Source organism: Astatotilapia calliptera, chromosome 1, assembly GCF_900246225.1.
Source record: "Astatotilapia calliptera chromosome 1, fAstCal1.2, whole genome shotgun sequence".
Taxonomy (NCBI): domain Eukaryota; kingdom Metazoa; phylum Chordata; class Actinopteri; order Cichliformes; family Cichlidae; genus Astatotilapia; species Astatotilapia calliptera.
Genome location: NC_039302.1, coordinates 4,116,122 through 4,141,461, shown reverse-complemented (window position 1 = coordinate 4,141,461; position 25,340 = coordinate 4,116,122). Strand labels below are relative to the sequence as shown.

Below are 25,340 nucleotides of genomic sequence, written 5' to 3'. Positions count from 1 at the left end.
CTCCCTTAGTTATGCTGCAATAGACTTAGGCTGCCGGGGGATTCCCATGATGCATTGAGTTTTTCCTTTCCAGTCACCTTTCTCACTCACTATGTATTAATAGACCTCTCTGCATTGAATCATATCTGTTATTAACCTCTGTCTCTCTTCCACAGCATGTCTTTTATCCTGTCTTCCTTCTCTCACCCCAACCGGTCGCAGCAGATGGCCGCCCCTCCCTGAGCCTGGTTCTGCCGGAGGTTTCTTCCTGTTAAAAGGGAGTTTTTCCTTCCCACTGTCGCCAAAGTGCTTGCTCCTAGGGGGTCATATGATTGTTGGGTTTTTCTCTGTATCTATGAAGCGCCTTGAGGCGACTTTTGTTGTGATTTGGCGCTATATAAATAAAATTGAATTGAATTGAATTGCTAAACTAATTTCCCCTTGTGGGACAATAAAGAAATTGAATTGAATTGAATTAAAAATTAAAAATCCTGATTAGAGTTTGGTTTGTCCTGGTGAGTGATGTGCAACATGAAACAGACCAGAAACAGTGTATGTACATTTTAATAAATAAACTGGAAATTCAAGTTGTTTTCCACAAAATAACACTTCTGCAACATTCGTGCGTTTATAAATCGGTGCATTCGTTTAGGTGAAACCAGGCTGCCGTTAAGGTCAGATCTTAAATATCAGCTTATCACGTGGCTAAAAACTTAAACACAGCAGAATATAATTGGGTTACATGTTGATCTTCAAATCCAAGTGTTTAAAATGCACCGTGTTTGTAGAGTTCACATGTTGGCCCGGTCTTTTCATCTTCAAGTTAAAAACTCAAGGCTAGTGTCGTGATGCTGCTGTGACCTGGTTCTTCTGGTTTCTCTGTGCTGACTGACAGCTTGGCCCAAAATGACTCACATCTAAAGTTTGAAGTGTCAAACACAATAAAAGCAGCTTACAAAACACATGGCTAGCTACAGCAGATGAGCGCTACACCCATTTAAGGCACACCCACTACACCCCTGTTTCCTCCTTAACAAGAGACTCAGTCTGGATGAGACGGTCTCAAAAAGCCCAACACAGTATTAAAAATGTTACTTCAGCACATTTTCCAATAAAGACAGACTTTTAGGGGAAATACCTACATTTGCTCTCTTGCAGAGTCATAAGAGACTGATTCCATCACAGAAAAGACTACGTTAAATATAAAGCCACAGCTAAAGGCCACCAACAGCGACACACTAATCGGGGAACGTTTAGCCTGGCTGGAACTGTAACTTAAATGTAATTTTTTGTGTGACTCTTTGTTTGCACCGAGAGAACTGAGCTTCAGTTTCACTGCTACAACGGGAATAAAGATCGTGATTCCTGGCCACAGGACTAACTATGAGTCATTAAGGTATTAAGCAGCATTGCAAAGCTCAACTGAAATATCAGGGACTTTGTTGTCATGACTCACTTGATATAGATTTTTATGGTATGACCAAGATTTACAGACCTAATTAGTTTGCATTTATGACCCCAAACGAGTGACTGAGCCCATCAGCTCAGCAGCAAAGTGTTTGCAGAGGTCAAAACAGAGACCTATTGTCACAAGTTCTGCAGTGACTTCATTTTTCCGGCCAGGACGTTTTTACTGTTTGTTTAGAAAAGACTGTAATTTTAGCACATAGCAAAAACCAGACTGACGAGGCTGATGTGCCAAGTAATGAAATACAGTATTTTTAGACAGACTCAGCTCAGGGTAAGCAAACCCTTATTTGCCTTCTTTAACACAAGCATAGAAGCGGTTTAACTACAAAGACATGACAATCCTATAAATCGTAATATAACTCTGCAAGTTATTCAATAAACGTAAGCAACCCAAAATGTCCAACCATTCCTCTGACATTTCAAAGGAAAATTTGGTTGTTGCGCAGTGGGGTGGAGTTGGGGTCAGGGTCTCGGGCACACATCACAGTAGCATACTGATAATCAAAGACCACCAAGGACACTGTTAAGACAGTGATAAAAGAGCTGATTATCTTCTTAATAACACTGATATTTTAATTATCCCTGGTGGAAGGTCAGACTGAGTCTGCTGGCACTTGATATCTTTAAGATTCATGGTCTCAGTTTTGAAATGTGTCCTTGGTGTCTTCTTTTTAAAATGCAAATAATCAAAGGCATAAAAACAACGCAGTCTAAAAAAGAACATATAAAGCTAATACCAGAAACATTCAGTCTGTTTTCTCAAAGTAAAAAAAAGAAAAACTTAAATAATTGCATAAATAAAGCTTGTGATTGTGAACATTTCTGTGATTATGAGTGAGTTTACATATATAAAGTTGATTACATCATAAAGTTTTAGTACTGAGGTAATTTCATAATAGCAGTAAAGGCGACGGCGCACAGAAACTGTACTTGGCTCTGTGGAAAAGCCACACAAACATGCATTGGACACAGGTGAAATGTAGATAGAGGTGTTAGTGTGTATGTCCCTTTTGTTCATGTCATTCAAGTTTTAAGAAAACAAAATTGCTCCAATAAAGCATCAGTAATACTGGATCTCTTAAGCAAGAATTGGGTCACCACATGGTAGAGTCTGAAGATCCTCCAGTTCCTCTTCTCTTTGGGTGGGATGGTCACGGTAGAAGGTGCTCCAGAGTTGAATCCTCGAGCTCATTGATGGTGATGATGTGGTCCAGATGTTGCAGGTACCGCTCCTGGTCTCGCATGAAATGCGGGATTCTAGTTTTGGAGAGCACTGCCAGATGTCGGAGTCTCTCCACATCTTCATAAGACACCTACAAATGTCAAGGGAGAAAGGACTCATGAACCGTCCAAACATAAAGCACTGCTCCCACACTTTTTTCAATATGTACCCTCAAATGACTGAAAACTGGTTAGTATGTTCATGAACAACACAGGCTCAAGCCTACCATTAACTGGAAACTGGTGGAAAACCAGGATCGCTGTCCACAGTGAAGCAAGTTTTACATAGAAATTTGCAGCTGCCCACATGGACGAGCCAAATACCTACTGGGGAAACGTTTTATGGTCAGACGATACAAAGACCGAGTTATTTGCCAACAATGACGAGAGATATATTTGGAAGAGCAAAGCGAGGCTTTCAAACCTAAGAACATTGCACTGGGTGGTGGTAGCATTATGCTCTGGAGCTATTTTGCTGACAGTGGTACACTGCATAAAGAGGATGATATAATGAAGGAGTAGGACTACCACCCACTTCTTGAACTTCACCTCAGATCTTCAGCTACGTGATTGACTCTTGTAAACAACAGGATGTTCCACAAAACAATGATCCCAACCATGCATCAAAGCTGGTTGTTCAATGGATAAAAAGCTTACTCCATTTGGGGCAGCAATTTATCCCTGCAATGAGTAGACACTCCACCCTTTTGTAACTGAGAACCATGGCCTAAGACTTTGAACCGCTGCAGTGTGAGCTGGAGGCCACCACCTGATGAAGCCAACAGCACCACATCACTTGCAAAAAGCAGACATGAGATTCTGAAGGCACCATAGCATCTATGTCAGGGTTGTGGGAGGGCTAAAGCCCATCCCGGCTGTCTAAAGGTGAGAGGCAGGGTGCACTCTAGACAGGTCGCCAGTCTGTTGCAGGGCTAACACATAGACACAGACAACCATTCACACCTATGGGCAATTTAGAGTTACCAATTAACCTATCCCCACTTTGGACTGTGGGAGGAAGCCGGAGTACCCGGGAAAACCCACACAAACACGGGGAAGAAACATGCAAACTCCACACAGAAAGCTCCCGGCCTGATAGTAGAACCGAACTCACGACCTTCTGTGAGGCAACAGTGCTAACCACCATGCCACCGTACTGCCCTAGCCACCAAAGCAGAAACCTTCAAACACCTTGCTGTGCCTAAAGATTATGTCCATAAAAACTATGAACAGAATCAGTGACAAAGGGGAGCAATGGTTATACAGAGAACAAATGGCTCAAAGCATCGGGCCGGACACCCCATACTCCCAAAGAACCCCCCACAGGACACTCCGAGGGATGTGGTTGAATGCTTTCTCCAAGTCCACAGAACATATGTGAACTGAATGTGCAAACTGCCATGCACCCTCAAATATCCTTGAGAGGATAAAGAGTTGGTGCCTAGTTCTGCAGGGTTCCAGGCTGCTGCAAGGAGCATGGTGGTTGGTAGCTGTTGAGGTGGTTATCCCCAAAACAGATGGGGGACCACATTCAACATAAACTCCAACTCATGTACCCAGTCCTTGAGTTTTACATTTATTCAATACTTCTGACCAAACTGTAGAAACCATGTGGAGGGCAGAGAGTGTACATATTATCACATATTGCAACACAATGAAGGGAGCTCAATGCCATGTATGATTTAATTTAATACTTCTGAATCTAATTCTAAGTCTTTTTTGTGGGTAGTCTGACTGACCTTGCCTAAAGAAGTTAACATTTTGAAGTCAATTGTCCTTCGATGCCGAAGAATCCGCAGGATCCCGTCCAGATACACCTGATCTTTGCTGAAGCAACCTAAGACAGAAATATACAAAAATAATAATCAAAGTTACAGATTACAGTTTTGAGTTCACTTTGATTTGCTCATTTAAAGGTCAACTGACACTTCTGATTGTTTAGCTCTTTAATTTAGCGAGATTAACAGAAGAGCTTGTAAAATGATGCTTACAGGATTTAAATAGCCTCTAACTTTTCAATTACGATTATTTGTCATGTTGCACAATTAAATCTTTTTTTCCAATTCAATTCAATTTTGTTTATATAGCACCAAACCACAACAGTTGCCTCAACGTACTTATATTGTAAGGTGAAGACTTAGTGTCACTCTGAGACAGGATGTTTCTCATTTTAGAGATATTCCATAAAATGGAAGAAAGCAGTTACATATTTGTTTGATACACACACTTGAGAAAATATCCTGGTCAGAAAGAACTCCAAGAGTTCTAAGATTTTCTAAGTTTTTCCAAGTTTCTCTAAGATTTTTTTAAGTAAAATCTTAGAAAAACTTGTTTTTACTCAGATTACTGATTTTCTAAATGATAGACAGATCCTGGAGATATTCCAGTCTGGATTTAGGGTGAACCACAGCACAGAGACTGCTCTCCTAAAGGTTTTAAATGATCTTAGATGTAACCGGGACGCCCAAAAGCTCTCAGTCCTGGTGCTACTGGATCTAAGCGCAGCCTTTGATACAGTAGACCACGCTATTCTTTTAAACAGACTGAAACACATGGTGGGCCTCTCTGGTGCTGTACACAACTGGTTCACTTTCTATCTCTCAGACAGAACTTTTATGGTGAGTATGGATACATGCTCCTCTAAGACCCATAAAATGACATGTGGTGTGCCTCAAGGGTCGGTTTTAGGCCACATACTTTTTAATTTGTATATGCTCCCTCTCGGCAGTGTCATCAGGAGGCATGGAGTGAACTTTCACAGTTACGCTGATGACACTCAGCTGTACATCTCTGTGTCTCCTGATGACACCAGACCAATGGATGCCCTTTTTAACTGTATTCTAGATATAAGATCTTGGATGGCAGAAAACTTTTTACAGCTTAACCAGGACAAAACTGAAGTTTTAATCGTCGGTCCCGAGGCTCAGAGAGAGAAACTCTTGTCTAAATTAGAGGCATTTTCACTATGTTCTTCGCTACAAGTCAAAAACCTGGGTGTTATTTTTGACTCTGAGCTTGATTTTATCCCACATATTAAACATGTAACCAAAATTGGATTTTATCATCTAAAAAATATAGCCAGAGTCCGCCCTATTCTCTCTCGGGCCAACACAGAGATGCTGATGCATGCTTTTATTACCAGTCGCATTGATCACTGTAATGCCCTGCTCTCTGGTCTTCCTAAAAAGAATATTTCAACTTTACAACTTTTACAAAACTCGGCAGCTCGTGTGTTGACGAAGACCAGAGGGCGGGCCCACATTACACCGGTTTTAGAATCGCTGCATTGGCTCCCCGTGTGTTTCAGGATCGATTTTAAAGTTCTTTTATTGGTTTTTAAATGTCTTAATGGTCTTTGGCCTTCTTATCTCTCAGATCTGCTTTTACCATATGAACCCTCGCGGACCCTGAGGTCCTCTGGTACTGGCCTTTTGATTGCCCCTAAAGTCAGGACACATACTCACGGAGAGGCAGCTTTTCAGTGGTATGGTCCTCGTCTGTGGAACAGCCTGCCGGAGGAGCTCAGGGCCGCAGAGAACGTACATGTTTTTAAGAACAGGCTCAAGACCCACCTTTTTTAATTTAGCTTTTACTTAACGTTTATTTATTTTCTGCTTATTTATTCTATCCGGTTATTCTATTATTAATTTAGGCTTTACCTAATATTTATTGATTTTATTCTTATTAATTTTTTAATCTTCTTACTCTATTTATATTTATATTGTATCCCGTTCTTATTTATTTTATCGTTTTACCCTGTACATATCCTATTGTGTCATATCTCCAGTGTTTCCTCGGAGGGCGCTCTCTGCGCACCGGGGCTGTGATCGACCGTGGCTGCTGTGGCCCTGTTATAGTGTTTCTTCACTTGGCACATGCGTACCCAGCCCAATTTTACTCTTTAAGTGTGCGTGTGTGTGCGTGTGTGTGTGGGGGGGGGGGGGGATATGCGTGTATTCACATCGTTTATGTTAATGAGAGTGTGGCATAGCTGGACTGGCCGGTATGCCCGATGGCGATATTTTGTTTTTATGGGCCGATCGATTTGTCATGATCGACTCTGGGCTGGACCAATTACAGCCGAGGAGGTCGGATGCACCCTCCCCCTTGTTTAGCAATCTTATAGACGAACTAAAGAAAATGGAAAACAAAAAAGGAAAGGAGGTGCAGAAAAAATTAGGGCCAAAAAGAAACAAGCCCTTCAGGCAGACGCTGCCAAATGTGTAAAAATAACTGAATTGTTTGGCGGTAGCTATGGCATAGCTTCCACAGATTTAGCAACATCAGCAAGTGGTGGAGGCCAGCAGGTGGATAAGGGAAAGGGGAGGCAAGAGGAGGAGAGACCCGAGGCGGCGGCCGGTCATAGTGGCAGAGGAACTGAACTTCAGGTAAGAAGTTATGACCTGCTGTCTATCTGTGTCAGATATAAACCAAGTTTAGTTGTAGTTTGTTTTCGTTGTGCTGACTTTTTACAGTCGCTTAGAATAACTGGTACTGCGTACTAGCTAGCATGACAGAGTTTATATACTGCTGGGCGGGTGCTATGAAGTTACTGATAGTAAATTTTATTTTATGCTTAAGGTTAGTTTCTCAAACTCCTCAAAATCTTAACAAATTGTGCCAATCCTTACATGTTGCACCAGGCTGATTTATCATCAAAAGTGGAGAAGTCTGTGACAGAGGAGACAGAAGAGCAGCAGAGAGAGATTGAGACGGAGAGATGACTTTATGTCATCCATGAGGGATGCATTTGACATATGTTTCACATATTATAGCCCAACAAGTTACTTATACCAATTTAAATACGAGCAATCAGTTTTTGGCAGACAATCAGTTTTTGGCACAACACCGGCTATTGCAGTTAATAATACAACAGCTTCTTGCCATTTTTTGTGTTTCTTTTTATCGCTGTGTAACTGAGTTCAATTGAAAGCCTGCATGCGCTAGTACCTCTTGCCACAAGTTCCCAGAATCCTTTGCGGATTTACCCCTGAATAACATCACATTTTTGGTGGGCCGGTCTCTAGTCAAAATGCCCGGGCCGATTTTTTGTCCCAGTCCAGCCCTGGAGTGTGGGGAGTGAGTTGGAGGGTGGGGTGGGGTGGGCTGCTTTTAACCATGTAAAGCACTTTGTACTACTTTTTTTTTTTGTATGAAAAGTGCTTTATAAATAAAGATTGATTGATTGATTGATTGATTGATCCTTTGCAGTGTTACTGGGGGACAAAGTAATGCTATCCAGTGTAAGCCCCATTAAAAGCACCACATTTCAGAGATTTTTTAGGGCTGAGTAAAATAACAAAGAACTCCTTCGGGCTTTTTCCCAGTAAAGTTTTAATGGTGGTTACAGGAAAGCTGCTGCTTGTTTAAAACTGAGGGCTGCGTGGACTTAATGTTGTCAAACTTTTTATTCATGTGTTGCTCCTAAATATGTTTCTATTGCAGGGCCCTATTTCAGGAAGCCGGTTTAGAAAACTCAGAGTGAAAAACGATACTCAGGGTTGAGTAACCCCGAACTGTCCAACTCGGAATATTCGGTTTCAGAAAGGCTGATAACAATTAGTTCAGTCAACGCGGAGTTGCTCTAACCCCAAGTTAAACGCGCGCACGAGGATACATAAAGCCCTGATTAGTGGAGCACAGATTAAGCGAGTCACCATGGAGATGGAGGGAAAGAAGGCGCGGTCAATGTATTTTACAGCGCTTGAGGCCGAAATTCTGATGGCAGCATATGCCGATAACATGCAAATTTTGCGGAAAAAAAGTAACACAGCCTCAGCTGCAAAAGAAAGGGAGCATGCATGGCAAAACATAGCCGACAGAGTCAATGCGTGAGTGTTAATTTAAACATTGATCTAGGGATTTACACCCATTTAACACGTTATTTTATTATATTTTATTTTATTTTTTAATTTATACATTTTATTTTGTGATGTGATGTGAGCGCAGGTGCAACCCAACAGGCCCCCAACGTTCCTGGCAGCAAGTAAAAATGAAATATAAAAATATAGTCCAAACAGGTAAGGTGTAATTGTATTATGAGCCATAGTGCTTGGTCTGTTTGTCTGATGTAAATCAATTGCAGTTAGAGGCTACATTAATTTCCGCTCTGTAAGCACTTATTGAAATTATCTGAGCACATTACAAGTACATATTTGCTTACTCTGTATGCTCAAATGTGACCCGTTATAGCCAACAGAAAAAAAGCGGAGGCCTGAAAAACAGGTGGGGGTCCTCCACCACCACCACTCACAGAGGCTGAGCAGTTGGCTTCCACATTTGTGATAATGTTGGCAGCATCACATATGATCTTCACAGTGCAGAGAACACAAATTAGCATCCATTACTATAATGAAATAATTTGTTAGTTTGAAATGCTACAGGGAACTATGTACCTGTACATTAATGCTGTGGAAAGACTTCCTGTTCACATAGTCTCCTTCATTTACTGAAGGAGCAATGATTGGAATGTGAGTGCCATCTATACAGCCAATCACGCCTGGGAACCGTGGGAATAAATGTAAAATTGAAGTAGTAGTTCAAGTATCACCACATCATGAATGAAGTTTTGTTCATCCTGATACCTGCAATTTTGTGGCATCCCTCTTTGATAAATCTTGTGGGTCTATGATCGGGGAACACCACAAACGAGTGCAGGAGACGTTTCAGTGCAACTGTAACATTCCTGACTGCCCGACAGACGGTAGCCTTGGAAACGTGCTCAGCGTCACCAATATTATACAGAAAGTTCCTGTTTGCAAAAAACCGAAGTGCAATACAAATAATATGTACAGAACTGAGAGCAGGTCCGCGATGTGTCACATGAGCAATATTAGGCCTGAGGATGTTATTCAAATCAATTATAGATTGTGCTGAAAAACGGTAACGTTCACACAGGAGATCATCAGGAAATGATAAAATGTCCGAACGCGCTCTAATCACTCTCTCCCGGCGGAGAGCTCTGCGGAGAATTTGGGCTTCAACATCTACTGGCTCTTCAAGGAAGGGGCACGCCATGTCTGACACTTCCCACAGTCAGGTTTCCGACAAAGAGGCGGAGAAAGTTAGGGTTAGTTGAAGTAAACCTGCTAGGGGGCAGGTTAGCTTCATGGAGTGTGTCGTCATAGTAACTCGCTTGGAATTAATCTAAACTCGCTTTGTGAAACCGAAAACCCAGAGTTTTCGTTAACTCAGGGTATACTTACTCAGAGTTTGCACTAAACCGGCTTCCTGAAATAGGGCCCGGGTCTCACTTGTGTTTAACACAATGGTGCACTACACAGCCGCGGATTTAACGAAGCATTGAAGCTAAGAATTTGGGTGGAGAATTTTTTTAACTTAAATAATTTGAATTACTCAAATTGTTGCAGCCCTACACAGTTTTATCTGAATTTAGCAGCAAAGATGACCAAAACTTTGAGGCCATCCAGGTCTTTATGTCTTTAAGACATTCCTGCAGTTTAACTAATTGGTATGTGTTACCTGGCTTCATGGATAGATAGAGCTGGGTGTCATCTGCATAGCTGTGTAAATGTATGCTATGTCTTCTAATGATGCTGCCTAAGGGAAGCATGTGTAGTGTAAACAGAACTGGTCCTAGCACTGAACCCTGTGGAACTCCATAATTAACCTCAGTGAGTGAAGAGGACTCTCCATTTACATGAACAAATTGGAGTCTATTAGATAGATATGATACAAACCACTGCAGCGCAGTACCTGTAATACAGTCCCAATTCAATTCACACTTGAAAAATGTAGAAAAAACATAAATAAAAAAATCATATTTTGCATGTTTAGATCTTAACAAGGTTCCAAGTACAGCTTCAACATGCAACAAAAAGAAATGTGAGAGAGACAAAACATTTTTTTGAGCATGCAGTTTATTGAAAACAATGCTTAAATTAAAACAGGCTGTTTTACAGCTGATCAAGGTTTAGGATGTTGAGATTTAAATATATATTTTAAGGCTTATTTTCTTATTATATTGTTTTATGTACTTTAATAATGAAGGTTTGTACAGCAAGGCCACTTTTCAGCAAGGAAATTACTTTTACACTGTTAAATGTTTATATAGCTTTAATGCACACAAAAAAACAGCTGCTTGTTTAAGTAAAATAAATGGATGGGTTTTTTTTACGCTAGTAAAGTTGTGGATTTGTATTTTGTCTCGCAGAAATTATATCGTCAGTTATATCGTTATCGCAAATTTTCAAATATATATCGTGATATTACGGTGGCCCTGAGAGGCCAAACAGATTGCAACTTCAGAAAACACTTGCAAAAAGAAAAATGCTGCAAAAAGAAAAACACCTGCAAAAAGAAAAACGCCGCAAAAAGAAAAACGCTGCAAAAGCACACACAACACAACAGTAATGTTTCTGGGGAGACAATAACCGGACGGACCAGTTGCACGAACCAAAACATGCTAACAAGTGCACTGGGACTGGGAGACACTTCAAAGTGGAAGCGGAGCAGCCAAAGAGTAAACTTTCAAAAGTAAGTTCTGAATATTATGTCACTTATTTATGTGCAAATGTTTAATAATGAAGAACATTAAAACATTACTGTTGGCCACATGCCGGCAAAGTTATGTGACATTAGCGATGTTTGTACTTTCAGTATTTACTTTGTTTTAAAGCCTTTACTTTATACGCCGTTAGATAGTCAACCTTAATCTTACAGAGAATCTGATGATTTTATGGATAATTAAAGTCAGTCATATATCCACAAACACAACAGGCTGAAAGTCAGTGATGCTGCTCGGTTTGCAGTCCTGAATATCACGGCACAAGCAAGATTCACTGCACTGTTAATGTTAGCTATGTTATATTGCTGCCTCTGTTCGGAGGTGTCGAGCCAAATGGACTTTAACGTGTGTTTGAACGAGCTGACGGTTCACTCGTTAAGCTGAAAGAAAGATGCTTTAATCACAGCAGTCACACGTGTGTCCACTGTACCATCTGGGAACTCTACTTGTTTACACTTGTAATAACACAAACACTAAATCCCCCTTCTCTGGTGCTGTTGTGTAGCAGTGTGTACACCTAAGACTGCCACCTGTCTGTCTGTCCTGTGTCTGTGGAATAAAAGTATGAACATGTGTTTATAAGTCACACTTGTGTTTGAATCCTGCAGCTTATCACACATTTGATTTCCATGTGTGACAACTGCAAGTGTCCAGAGTGACGACAGACTGAGGGACACACTGCTGCACATCATCTGTGAGGCTTTGCACCCCTGATGATCCACCAGGACAAACTCAGCAGTGTGTGAGGAAGAGGAGGAGGAAGAGCCAGCAGCAGCTGACAGATGGAGAGAATAGACAGACTGTCCCCTGTTTGTGAAGGACTGCTAGAAAAGTTTAAAATAACTAATTGTCTGTCCTGAATCAGTCTTATTAGGTAATGTTCAAATAATTTTATCATTCCAGTGTTTTCAGTGTGGGAGAAAGTACTCAGGGCCTTCAAGTTACACACTATGAAAGGCAGCAACAAGTTTAATGTTCAGAAACCTAAGTATGTATCAGCAGCAGAATGGACCTAAAAATAAATGTTGGTTTCAGTTCTATGAAGCTTTGAGTATTTTGGATTAGTAGCACTGCTGTGTTTGTTGCATCATATTGCTGTAATTGTTTATATGCTTTATATATTCTGAGCTAAGTTGATCTATAGTGTTACATCATATTCTATAATGATGTTATGTGTTTGGATTCTTTCTGCCCAGTTTGACCCATTTAGCAGACGTCAGCCTGTTTAAGGCTCTGATGTCTATTCTGTATGACTTAAAGCAGTTATGACATGGTCTGATTTTCTCACCCAATAAAGGAATATTTCATATATCAGTCTACTCTTCATTCTATCAGAAACAGTTATCACAGCTCGCACATTTGCTTTTTCCACACATATATATAAGCATTGAGCCAAATTTAATAATGCCAACATATTAAAAGAACAATATTTGTCTCTTATATATAATACATCTATAGATACACTGTCAAAGATACTTGTCTTTAAGTGAAGATTTAAGGTGATAGGAAATATAAATAAATTCAACTTGAATCTTTACTGAAGCTCAGAGTTCATGTTCACTGCTGTAATAACTAATAATGATTAATATAATATTGGCCATATTATATTTACATTACCAAAGTGAGATGACTTTAGTCTCATGAACAACATGAGCTAATTGTTATTTACTAGCTAATCTTAAATGACTGCTCAGTATAGAAATGAAGCCCAAAAATCATGTTTTACAGTCCTGTGGTCTCAGCCTCAGATACTTATCACATCACACACAGCTCATGTAGAAACAAATGTACAAAATATGTTCTCCTTCATTTCTGTCAAACAAAGCTGTATAAAACGTTTCCAGCTGTTAGTATCATGGTTGCTAGGCAACCTGGGCAGCGCGACGGAGGCTAGACCGTCCCATTTCACAAGCCTACAAGCCTCGCACTTCCGGCCTCAGCGGTCTTTGAGTACGCGGCCCTTGAGGACCGTTAAGGCTGCGTACTTTAAGGCTGCAGAAGGCTGAATTTTGATACAGCCGTACATACATGTTTTGGTTCATGCAACTGGTCCGTCCGGTTATTGTCTCCCCAGAAACATTTCTATTGTGTTGTGTGTGCTTTTGCAGCGTTTTTCTTTTTACAAGTGTTTACTGAAGTTGCAGTCCGTTTGGCCTCTCAGGGCCACCGTATGATATATATTTTTGGCCATATCGCCCTGCCCTACATGATTCCAAACATTTTTTACAAATAAATAACTGCAAAGTGGGGTGTGCGTAATTATTCAGGCCCCTTTGGTCTGAGTGCAGTCAGTTGCCCATAGACATTGCCTGATGAGTACTAATGACTAAATAGAGTGCACCTGTGTGTAATCTAATGTCAGTACAAATACAGCTGCTCTGTGACGGCCTCAGAGGTTGCCTAAGAGAACATTGGGAGCAACAACACCATGAAGTCCAAAGAACACACCAGACAGGTCAGGGATAAAGTTATTGAGAAATCTAAAGCAGGCTTAGGCTACAAAAAGATTTCCCAAGCCTTGAACATCCCACGGAGCACTGTTCAAGCGATCATTCAGAAATGGAAGGAGCCCTATGGCACTAGGGCTGGGCGATATGGCCTAAAAACCATATCACGGTATAATTTGAAGCATGTGCGGTAACGATATATATCGCGATATATTCTTTTCTTCTCTATAATGTATTTTACACACTACAAGGTGCACTTGAAATCCTTTAATTTTCTCAAAAATCGAGAGTGTGCCTTGTGTATGAATTCTGGTTGTGCTTACTGACCGCGAACCGATTTTATGTGGTACATGGCGCACAGAAATCTGTCAAAAAATGTTTTAGTACGACTTTGGTAAGCTATGAAGGCGCACTGCTTGATGGATTGCCAGAGCATTACGGCTACTGTAGTCTAGAGCCTCACGCAGTGTTGGCAACTCCTCAGTAAGGAAAATCACTATTGGCTGTCCAAAAAGTCGCTAGAAGTCGCCAAATGACGTAATTGCCTAATTTGCATAATAGGTCATGCTAATGTAATTGTAACCTACGTTGTTGGAGAGAGAAATAACATCGTGAAAGAGACAAAGTGAGTAAAAAATGTCCTAAATGCATTTAGAATTTACTACAAATTAAATTTCTTATAGCAATTATTGTTTTTTATACATATTATACATGGTTATGCTGAGGATATGTCGCCCAGTTTCCACTGGAAATGCCTTTTGGTTAAACTGTCAGCAAGGAATTTGCATTTGCACTGTTAAATTTTTATATAACTTTAATGCACATAAAAAACAGCTGCTTGTTTAAGTGAAAATACATTGATGGGGTCTTTCACACTAATAAAGTTGTGGAATTGTAAAGTATTTTGTCTCGTGTCAATTATATCGTCAGTTACATCGTTATTGCAAATTTTCAAATGTATATCGTGATAAATATTTTTGGTCATATCGCCCTGCTCTACTTCAAGGGTTATTCCAAGTAGGCTTGGTGGTTAGCACTGTTGCCTCACAGCAAGAAGCTCCTGGGTTCAAATCCACCATCAGGCCGGCATCTTTCTGTGTGAGGTTTGCATGTTCGCCGCGTGTTTGCGTGGGTTCTCCCCTGGTGCTCTGGTTTCCTCCCACAGTCCAAAGACATGCAGTTAGTGTGGATAGGTTAATTGCCCATAGGTGTGAATGTGAGTGTGATTGGTTGTCTGTGTCTGTGTGTTAGCCCTGTGACAGACTGGCGACCTATCCAGGGTGTGCCCTGCCTCTCCCTAAGACCGCTGGGATATGCTCCAGCCCCCCCACGACCCTAAAAAGGACAAGCGGAAGCAAATGGATGGATGCCTTTCAAGGACTAAAGAGTTAGGACTATTATGGGATATTAGGTTTTCAGAAATAGGATTTTAATAATATCTGCATATTAGCCAATTTGCACATATTTCCAAAATTTAAATGTGAACAATCTGAACATTGAAGTTGAGGTTTTCATAATTCTCATTTTATCATTTATCTCTGCTGAAAAAGAACCCTAAACTGATATTAATGAAACCAAAAAACCACCACCACAGTCCACAGAGGCATGGTGTAGTTGAGTGCTACACTGACACTTGACAGCTAATCACTAGTGCTGTCAGCGTTACACTCGTTAAAAAGATCTTAACGCCATAACCGCATTAACAAGCTAACCACACTAACGCGTTGACAGCATGCAGCCCCACGCACGGGGCGACTCGCTAACGGAGATTTGCCGCATTAATGCAGTCATGGCATTAATGTCATTTTGACGAGATTAACGCTGACAGCACTAGTAATTAGCTGTGTTAAGTGGTGTACAGTGGTGTAAAAAAGTGTGCGCTCCCTTTCTGATTTCCTATTTTTTTTGTATGTTTGTCACACTTAAATGTTTCAGATAATCAGACAAATTTAAATATTAGACAATGCTAACACAAGTAAACACTAAATGTAGTTTCTAAATGAACGTGTTTATTATCAAGGGGAAAGTCCAAACCTATATAGGGAGTGGCACTGAAAGAAATAAAAACATTTTTCTTCTTAAAATTAGAAACTTCCTGTCTCAGAGTGATGTTAAAAAACGAGTTTGTGCATTTATACTATCAGGAAGTCCTAAAAACTCCCTGAAAAGCCTTCAGCTAATCCAAAACGCTGCAGCAAGAGTCCTGACAGGGACTAGAAAGAGAGAGCAGATTTCTCCTGTATTGGCTTCCCACATACAAGGTCTTGAATAATCAGGCCGTATCTAACCGTGCCACCCCGTTAGAGCTCTTTGCTCTCAGACTGCAGGCTTACTTGTAATTCCTAGAGCATAGGTGTCAAACTCTGGCCCACGGGCCAAATTTGGCCCGCAGCCTAATTACATTTGGCCCGCGAAGCCATACCAAATTACTATTAGAGCTGGCCTACTGGTATTATACAGCTAATATATATATATTGTTTAGTATTAAGCTTTGCTTGTTCCATATTCAGTTTTTCAGCAAAACGTGTTTGAGTCCATAAGAAAAGATTCATTCTTATATCTGGAGGAATAAATATATTTTAATAAATATTAACGTTAGCCCGCGACTTTGTTCCAGTTTTGAATTTTGGCCCACTGTGTATTTGAGTTTGACACCCCTGTCCTAGAGTATTTACGAGTATTTTTTGGCAAACAGCAAAATTCATGCTTTTGTCTCATCAGTCCACAGAGTATTTTCCCAAAAGTCTCGGGGATCACCAGAATGTTATCTGGCAGCTTTAGACGTGGCTTTATAACCTTTTATAGCCGGGCTTGTTTGTGAACAGGTGTGGCGATAATCAGGCCTGGGTGTGGCTGGGAAACTGAACTCGTAAATGCTTCCAAAGATGCGATACACCACAGTTACTTGATGTTTAATTTGTGTTTATTTGTGTTATCTTTGTCTAATATTTAAATTTGTTTGATCATCTGAAACATTTCAATATGACAAACATCATGAAAACACGTTTTCACAGTTTTTCGCTGGGATCATTTTGTGGATTACAGGCTTTATGTTTGGGTGTTCATATTATTATATTACAGGTTATTTTAGGCTTTTTCCCCACTCAGGAGAGACTCATTATAGAAGAAAAAAAATCCTAAATAGTCAAAGTTAATCACTGCATGAAATCCTAACCTGATACTGTTACATTTCATTGCATTCAATCTTATAGGTTTTGCCTAGGAAAATGCCAAGTCTATTAATTTTACATGTTTCTTGTGTGTGTTTGTGCGTGCACGCTCACCGGGCTGCGAGGTGTCCGTCTGTCCCCTCTTGGCTCGCAGGCAGTACTCCCAGCGGACGTCCGGGTCCTGGACGAACCGTGCTATGTGGCTGAAGAGCTGGCTGAAGCTCATGCTGGTGGCGTGGTACACTGTGTAGTAGAGCAGAGCCGCGCGCCACAGGTAGGGCTGTTTCCGTAGCAGCACACTGTGCAGGCTGGCCAGGCCCTCCTCTGTGGGATTAGCTGGTTTAAGTCCAAACTGCTTCCTGCCTTCGGCGGTGGCCCATGGCTGCACGCTGTTGTTCACACCTCGCAGATAATGTGTGCCTGAGAGGAAGGAAAGCTGCTGCAGTCACTTTGCTGGCCCTCCATGCTGTCTGCACATGCTTCACACTGTAGTTTGATAAAACACATATCTAAAAACCACTCTGTCAGATGTACCACTGTGGTTTGACCCAAATGCTACCAGCATGCTAACTGGCATGCAGTAACAGTGATTTTTTTAGCCCAGGGCTGATGAGGGCATTACACTGAACTCTCCCGCAGATTAATTTGTAATCTGGGAAAAATCTGGTTCTTTCAGGAATCAGCACAAAGGTGCAGACCGGTGAGAAGAACAGATTCTCATAACAGCAGGAAATCTCTGAACAGACATGGGTGGGTTTGGAGCAGGCACACTGTAACTCCCAATATCACAGGCTCCATCAATTCAAACTTTATTTGACATAGAGAACATACAACTTTATTAACAATCAGATCCTCAGCAGTCTGCTGCAGTGCTATGTGCACACTTGTATACATATACAGGGTGGGCCATTTATATGGATACACCGTAATAACATGGGAATGGTTGGTGATATTAAAGTCCTGTTTGTGGCACATTAGTATATGTGAGGGGGCAAACTCCTCAAGATGGGTGGTGACCATGGTGGCCATTTAGAAGTCGGCCATCTTGGATACAACTTTTGTTTTTTCAATAGGAAGAGGGCCATGTGACACATCACACTTATTGGTAATGTCACAAGAAAAACAATGGTGTGCTTGGTTTCAACATAACTTTATCCTTTCATGAGTTATTTACAAGTTTCTCTTTGTTCACAGTCATTGACATGTCGAAGAGGTTAACACATGAGGAGCGGATCGAAATTGTGTTGATATCTGGTGAACGCAGTAACCGGGTCATTGTAGCAGATTTCAATGCAAGACACCCTACGAGACTACCCATCTCCCATGCTACAGTTAGCAAACCGCTTGCTAAGTTTCGTGAAACTGGTTCAGTGTTGGATTTGCCAAAATGTGGACACAAGAAAACTGTCACTAATGAAGAAACATCAGTGGCTGTCCTAGCTTCATTCAGCAAGAGCCCACAGCGTAGCACTCGCCGCATGTCACTGGAGAGTGGCATTAGTCGAACATCGGAGGATATTAGCTACTCACAAATGACACCCTTACGAACTCCAGCTACTGCAGCATCTCAATGAGGATGACCCAGATTGGGGCACAGAATTTGCAGAATGGGCAAAACAAAAATTGGAACAGGACCCTCAGTTCACGCAGAATATTTTGTTCAGTGATGAGGAAAAGTTTTATGTGAATGGTGAAGTTAACCAACAAAATCACCGCTATTGGTCTGACACTAACCCACATTGGATGGATCCCTCCAAGACTGTTGGAACAACAAAAGTGATGGTTTGGAGTGGTATATGGGGTACAACGATAGTGGGTCCATTCTTCATCAATGGAAACCTCAAGGCCACTTGAAGTTTAGCAACTGACTGCTGATTCAACCACAGACATTTATTAAAGTATAGCCAGCATGACACCATTTGTCAGTTTGTTGTCTACCATTCTGACACCGCCAGGCTAACTGTATGAAAACGCAGCCCCGTGCTGTTGTCATGAAGTTGAAAATTTGTTATAAACACCAAAATATAGATTGGTGTACACATGTTTAATTCTGCTGTAAGGCTGGGTATTTTAACACAGGAGTCTTTAAGGACCGACTCACTTTCGTGGCTAGGCTCTGGTGGCAGTTTCTGACACATTAGAACAGTCTTCATTTTTCTGCTCTGGGAGCTGCAACTCAAGCTCAATCAAATCATTTGACTAGAGCTTATAATAAACCAGCGGTCCCCAACCTTTTTTGTGCCACCGACCGGTGTGGCGGATAAATACAGCAAAATAAAATGATACGACTGAGACAAAAACTTGTGGTAGTTTGTAAATATAATAATAAACATGAATTCACTGTGTAAATGTGTAACTTTATTAGCAGCGTCCTCCTGACAACAACACTGAGAGTAACATCCTCCTCTCTGCCCCTTAATGCTCTCCGGTCGCTATGGTAACGCATAAATATTTCTTTCAAAATAAGACGCACAGCTACAACATGGGAAAGACCCGGGGAAACCGAGTTAACGAAAAAAACCATGAAAAGTTTGAAAAAACCATAAATTTCACACCCGAGCCTCAACTCTCGCGGACCGGTACCAAACTACTGTTATAAACCATAAATGATGTCAGCCATATTAACAATAACAATAATAATAATAATCAATTACCTCTTTGTGTCACAACTGCTATGGGGAATAGAAACCATGTGGAAAGACTCCTACCAAGCTTACGTATTATTATCTGCTCACCGATCTCATGTCTCAGCATTCCCTCCAGCCAGTGCTGTCGAGCCCCAGATAGGTTAATGGTCAGAGTAGGACGACAGCTTTCCACCACCATCACAGCCTGAGACAGCAGCTCTTCAGATAGACGCACAACAACCTGGAGACACAAACACGCACACAAAATCATCAGATTTTGCTCATCGGCTGCTTTGTGGAAAGTCATTCAGCTAAATCAGTCACAGGGTTCAAGTAATCCTGTAGATGTAGGTTTACTGTTAGCTTGTCACTTCTGCAGCTGTTCTGTCACATTACTGTCTCACCAAAAACACTTCGGGGGGGGGGTTGTTTGCTTTTTCAGCATTTTCAGCATTCAGCCAATGGACACAATATAGCAGAGATATACTGAAATCTGGCTACTGCACTCACCTCCCCCACACAGCCCTCTTTCTGCAGGTATTTGCGCACAGCAGCCCACACCTGACTTTTAGGCAGAGCGCTGCCACCAGTCACCTCCTCAAAGTTCTCATAGGAGCCAAACTTCCTCAGGACACACTCCATGATCCCAACTGCCTGCAGTTAAACACATCATCATCATTATCATCATCCTCATGATCTCATGAGCTCAGAGCTGACTGTTAGACTGGTTGAATGTGACACACCTGTTCAAGAAAGAGACCCGAGCCTTCTCTGTACTTGTCCAGCACGCTCCTGGGCTCAGGCTGCGCATACTCAAACTGAGGCTCATACTTGTAGTCAGACTGGAAGAAAGCCTGCTTCTCCTGCTCCAAGTTTAGAGGTCTGAGGGCAACGAGCAGGCAGGGCCTGGTGGCTGTAGGGAGTGTTGAACCACCCACTCCTTTAGCAATATGAGGGAGGGAGGTGGCCGGTCGCATTTGCCCCTTACTGCCCCGCAGCCCCAGGGAGTAGTTCACGGAGCAGGTGCTTTCACTACGGCGCATCCAGCCACTCACTCCCAGGCTGGGGCTGGTCAGGCTACGAGCCGGGGGGGAGGGGGCAGCCGTACCACTGCGCCAAGGAGGCTGTAGGATCCTCCGGTCCACCATCTGCTCCTGAGACCCTCTCATGCGCTGGGATGTCACCTCCAGGCTGAGGGGCCTCCGGAGTGGCGTTCTGGATGCAGTCCCACATTTTGATGACGATGATGTTGATGATCTTCTCTGTACTACCTGGCTGCTGCAGCTCGTCGGGGCTGCGAGCCCGTTGTGTGACACTGTCTCCCTTTTTGTGACGCCACACCTTTTAACAGCTTTGGGTGGATCTTCTCGAGCGTCTGTTTTCAACAGGTCCCCAGCACTTCTTTCACCCTCGACCCGATCCATGAAGACTGCGCCCAAGTCCAACACCATCACCACAGCAGCTGCTCCTCAGGCTGCACCTCGCTCAGCCCCGCGCTGCTGTAACAATAGCAAGATTAATGCACACCACTCAGTTTATTAGACTTATTATTCTTATTATAGACAAGCATATAATAAAGCCTATATACGGACATATAAATCCATATATATGGAAAAAAATAATATTTGGAAATATGAAATGAAATAACATAAATTCCCAATTTTATTACTAAGAGCCAATAAACCAACCACTCAAAAATCCCATCATCATATGTATCTAAACTCCTTTAAAACAAATGTAATGAAGGTTTCCAGCTTCTTCATTGAGACTGATAAATGTGTGAGTGTACCACTGTGTGTTCATGTTGCTGGGTGTGAAAGGACAGGAAAATGGGGCTGTGAGAGTTGATCCAATGAGTGGCAGCAGATGATATCCGTGCACACACAAAAAATAAAAACAGAAAACGGCAGCGCTCAGCTCCTGCGACAATAAAACTTGTGATAAGCAGTTTAGAGCTTCTCCGTGGAGTTAGCTGCCATTAGAGTTTTACAGTAACGTTTCTTATTGGAGGAAGACAAATACAAAAAATCAGTTCCCTGCAAGCCTTTAACTACCCAAACAAATAAAAAGAAGTCAAACACTAACCAAGCGGCGAGACTTCTGCGGAGGATGTGCAAATTTTAGCCTTTCCGTCCACTCATCCCGGCGGCAGCTCCACGCAGCCGGAGCGGAGCTCTCTTCAGTCGGTGTGATAACAATAATAAGCGGATAGCGGTTCAGTGAGGAGCGGGGCCTGAGGCGGCTGCCTGGGCCGGCCAGGAAGCGGCGGTTGAGTTGGAAGATTTGACGCGTCACGCAGTGTACGCCGTCCATGACGCTCTCCTGCGTCATTACGTACAAAGCGGAGAGGGACGGGACGGGAACCTGATGGAATCCACTGACAAATTAGCTATCAAGCTACCTCAACTATGACAACTAAACACCATTAGCATTAGCCATGAGCTACATAGCGAAAGCTCTCTTCACACAAATAATAACGGTATTCAGTTTAAAAACAATAACAACGAAGAATAAGTGAAAATACAACAACAAGCAAAAACAAAGCTGCTTATCCATAGACTGTATATGAAAGATGGTGACAGGCACTGTGACCTCACAAATTAGATAGTAAAGTCCTTCGAAAAGATAATGTAAGGAAAACTGCCACTTTCCAAGACTTCCAGGGGCTCTGTGGAGGTGCAGCTTTTTGTTTTGGACGTTTGCTCCACATTGGATCAGAGGCATCCTAAGATGTTACTCTGAGGAGGAGATTCATCGAGGCACTGAGAGAAAACTAAACTATATGTAACTTTTGACAAGTAAATACTGGAGTTTGTCTATAATCTCCTATATCTAATATATTGGAGGAATTAACACAACAGGAGGATTATATCAATTACTGCTACAGCCATTACTGAATGGATTTAAACACAGCCCAACAGGCCATCCCAAAGCCTTTTAAACAAAGGAAGACTTTTGGAAGCACCTAATTAATTAGATTAAAATCAGAGAAAATATATACTCGTCCTATAAAAAAGCAAAAACAGCAAGAACTTGATAATAGATTTGAGGAAAAATCAGTTGTCACACTCCTATTCCAGAGAAGAATCTTAATCAGAATACTTTAAAGTATGTAAGTAAGTAAAATGTGATTTATATAGCACCTTTCAAGATAAAAATCACAAAGTGCTTCACAGAAGCTAAAACATAAAAATAAAAATCAACCAAACGCAAGTTTAAAAAGATGGGTTTTTAGCTGTTTTGTAACAATTGACGGAAAAAGTGTGGACTTTATACCAGCTTTTAAATTGTGTTGATCGGCCACGTAAAACCAGAGTTGTGATAAAAATATCTGCAATGTTTGGTTTTCTTCCTGAATACTGTCGTTGTTTATATTTACTGGGGGAAGAAACGGTAAAAACGGCGTTTTATAAGAAAAAAGGCTCGAAAGCCTGTGAGCAAAAGCAAACCCCACCCCCCACCTTTCCAATTGGTCCAAAAAAAGTACCATGTCAACAAATCAAAAAATGATATGGTGACGTGGCATCTAGTTGTTAAGAAACGGGGGGAAGTTTTAGGAGTGACGGCGGTGTTTTGAGATGTGAGAGATTTGAGACGTTTAGCGCAAATCTTGTGTAGTCAGTGTGTAGTGTAGTCAATAGTTTTGTTGTGTGTGTCAAAACAATGAGGCAATTTCTGAATGTTACAGGTGTTACAGGAGTGATACATCTCCTGTTGTCAGGCCTGCAGGTATCAGGCTGTTGTTCTCCTTTATCTCATAGTGGACAGAAATATTTTTTGGAGTGGCACAAATAATTTGTGTGGCATCAGATTTGATGCAGAACAGCTGATTGTTCTGTAAATAGTTTGAAATGTTTATTTAAAAACGTATTGGCTGCGTTTAAAAAAATAGCTGCAAAAAACTTTATTTGCCAAACTGAGTTACTTTTTTGAAGAAGTAACTATATAATTAATTGCCCAAAATTGGTCATTATATGCTGTGTTTTGCAGACAGAGAGTTACAGACTCTCTCCCAGACCACAGACTCATACTCATACGATTGTATGGTTGCCGGTTCGAGCCCCGGCTTGGACAGTCTCGGCAGGGCTCTAGAGTGCGACCAATTTGGTCGCAAATGCGACCAAATTGGTGCGACTAAAAAAAAAAAATTTGGTTGCACCTGTGCGACCAACTGTTCGGGTAGCAAAAAAAAAAAATCTGCAACCTTCCCTGTGGTCAACAACAGACACACGTTATGCCCCTATCGTGGACTAAACCAATCAGAGATAGTAAGGGGCGGGACCTCTCTGATTGGCCGTGGTCCAGTTGAAAGTGCAGGTGGAGAGAGGGAGGTGAGTAGCTTGAATAAAGCGATATCAATTCATTAAATCCTGAATCGACTTTTAAACATAACTGTGTTTTGCCAGAAACGCCAGATTCTCAGATTAAAGCTCACAAAACCATTTCAACAACAACCAAACAGCAAATGAGAGCAGGTACACGGACTCCACACAAAGACGTAAACACAGAACGGACCCGACGCATCAGAATCAACTTTGTCTTTCTCGGCTTTCTCACCCGACGGCCCGTAGACGGACACGCTGTCGGAGCTTAGCGATCCTGATGCGTCCGGTCCGCGCTGTGATTACGTCTTTTTGCGCTGATTCTGAGCTGCAGGTTTTGTCTCTCCAACCAAAATTCACCGAGCCAGCAGCAAAAGAAGCAGCAAACTGCGCTTCACATTTGATCAATGTCGTCATGAATTTTGCTGTTTTGCTTCCACGACTATTAAAATCACACTTCATGCACAGCTAGCTCTCTCTCTCTCTCTCTGTACTTCAAGAACAGTTTCCCGTCTCCAATCTCTGTTTTCTGTATTATTCATTCGCTTATTACCCACCAGTCTACCGTTGTTTACAGCGCTGTGGCTGCTGTCTTTTTCTTATCTTTTTTTCACTTAAATGACCTCGGACAAGAAAGCCTATTTTTTCTGTTGTTCAATACTGAAGAAATTTAAACTTTATATGCAGAACATTGTAGAATCTTTTTAAGGTTATCTGCTATAAAAAGCCAGACCAGGAAAATCTCCTTCATGTTTTTCTGTGTTTTATTCTCAGTTACTTTCACACAAAGGCATCTGCTGTGATGTTCACAATTCTGATGAAGTCAGTACTAATAAATGATCAGAATTATAATATTTCTGACTGTCTGAGGCTAAGTTGAATCGAATCGGGACTTTGAAAACCGGAATCGAATGGATTATAGAGATCAGTGATGATACCCAGCCCTAGTGAGCAGCCTAGGCACGACAGAAGTGGATGTAGCTGTAATAGGAAAAGAACTATTGCTAACTTTTCTGTTAAGGCCTGATCCTTCTGAAATTCATAGCCAGTGCTCTGACACGGTGTCATCAATCTTTGAATGCTGAAAAAGCACAGTGTATCCAGAAAAACACATTATATTATATAAATTATTATAAAATTTGTGTGCGCCTAACTTTTGTGTTATTATCATCATAATACAAGTCAGAGCTTTATAAAAAAAAAAAAAAAAAAAAAGTAAGTTGTGTTTTCGAAATTGGAGTTCAGTTATTTTTACTTCCAATAGTGTTAACATACTACACAGCTCATGAACAAGATTTATTTATTAATTTTTACTGTAAGTGGGCTAAAGCAGTTAATTAAAAGTAGTCTAACATAAATGTAAACGCTGTAATTTGATTATTTTAATAAACCATGTTTGGATAAGATGCCGGCGTGACCACAGTGCACACGTCTGATGTCGCTCACAGTGGTCAAAGGGACCACTCAGGGAGTTTGTGTGTTCGCTCAGACACGTGAAAAATTAGAGGGAACATTGACTTGGTCAGAAGCGTTGCAGCAGCGTTCTGAACAACTTGCAGATGTTTCAAAGAGGCTTT

General features: G+C 41.5%; 1 protein-coding gene across 1 annotated transcript; it reads right to left on the bottom strand.

Moving 5' to 3' along the window:
• Positions 1-525: 525 nt before the first annotated feature.
• Positions 526-20,734, bottom strand: kiaa0895l. The gene is given in 7 exon segments (XM_026145943.1): positions 526-2,762; positions 4,410-4,507; positions 16,929-17,234; positions 19,550-19,682; positions 19,952-20,095; positions 20,185-20,532; positions 20,534-20,734. Coding segments are annotated over 7 exon segments (1,332 nt in total). The 5' UTR covers positions 20,675-20,734; the 3' UTR covers positions 526-2,600.
• Positions 20,735-25,340: the final 4,606 nt, after the last annotated feature.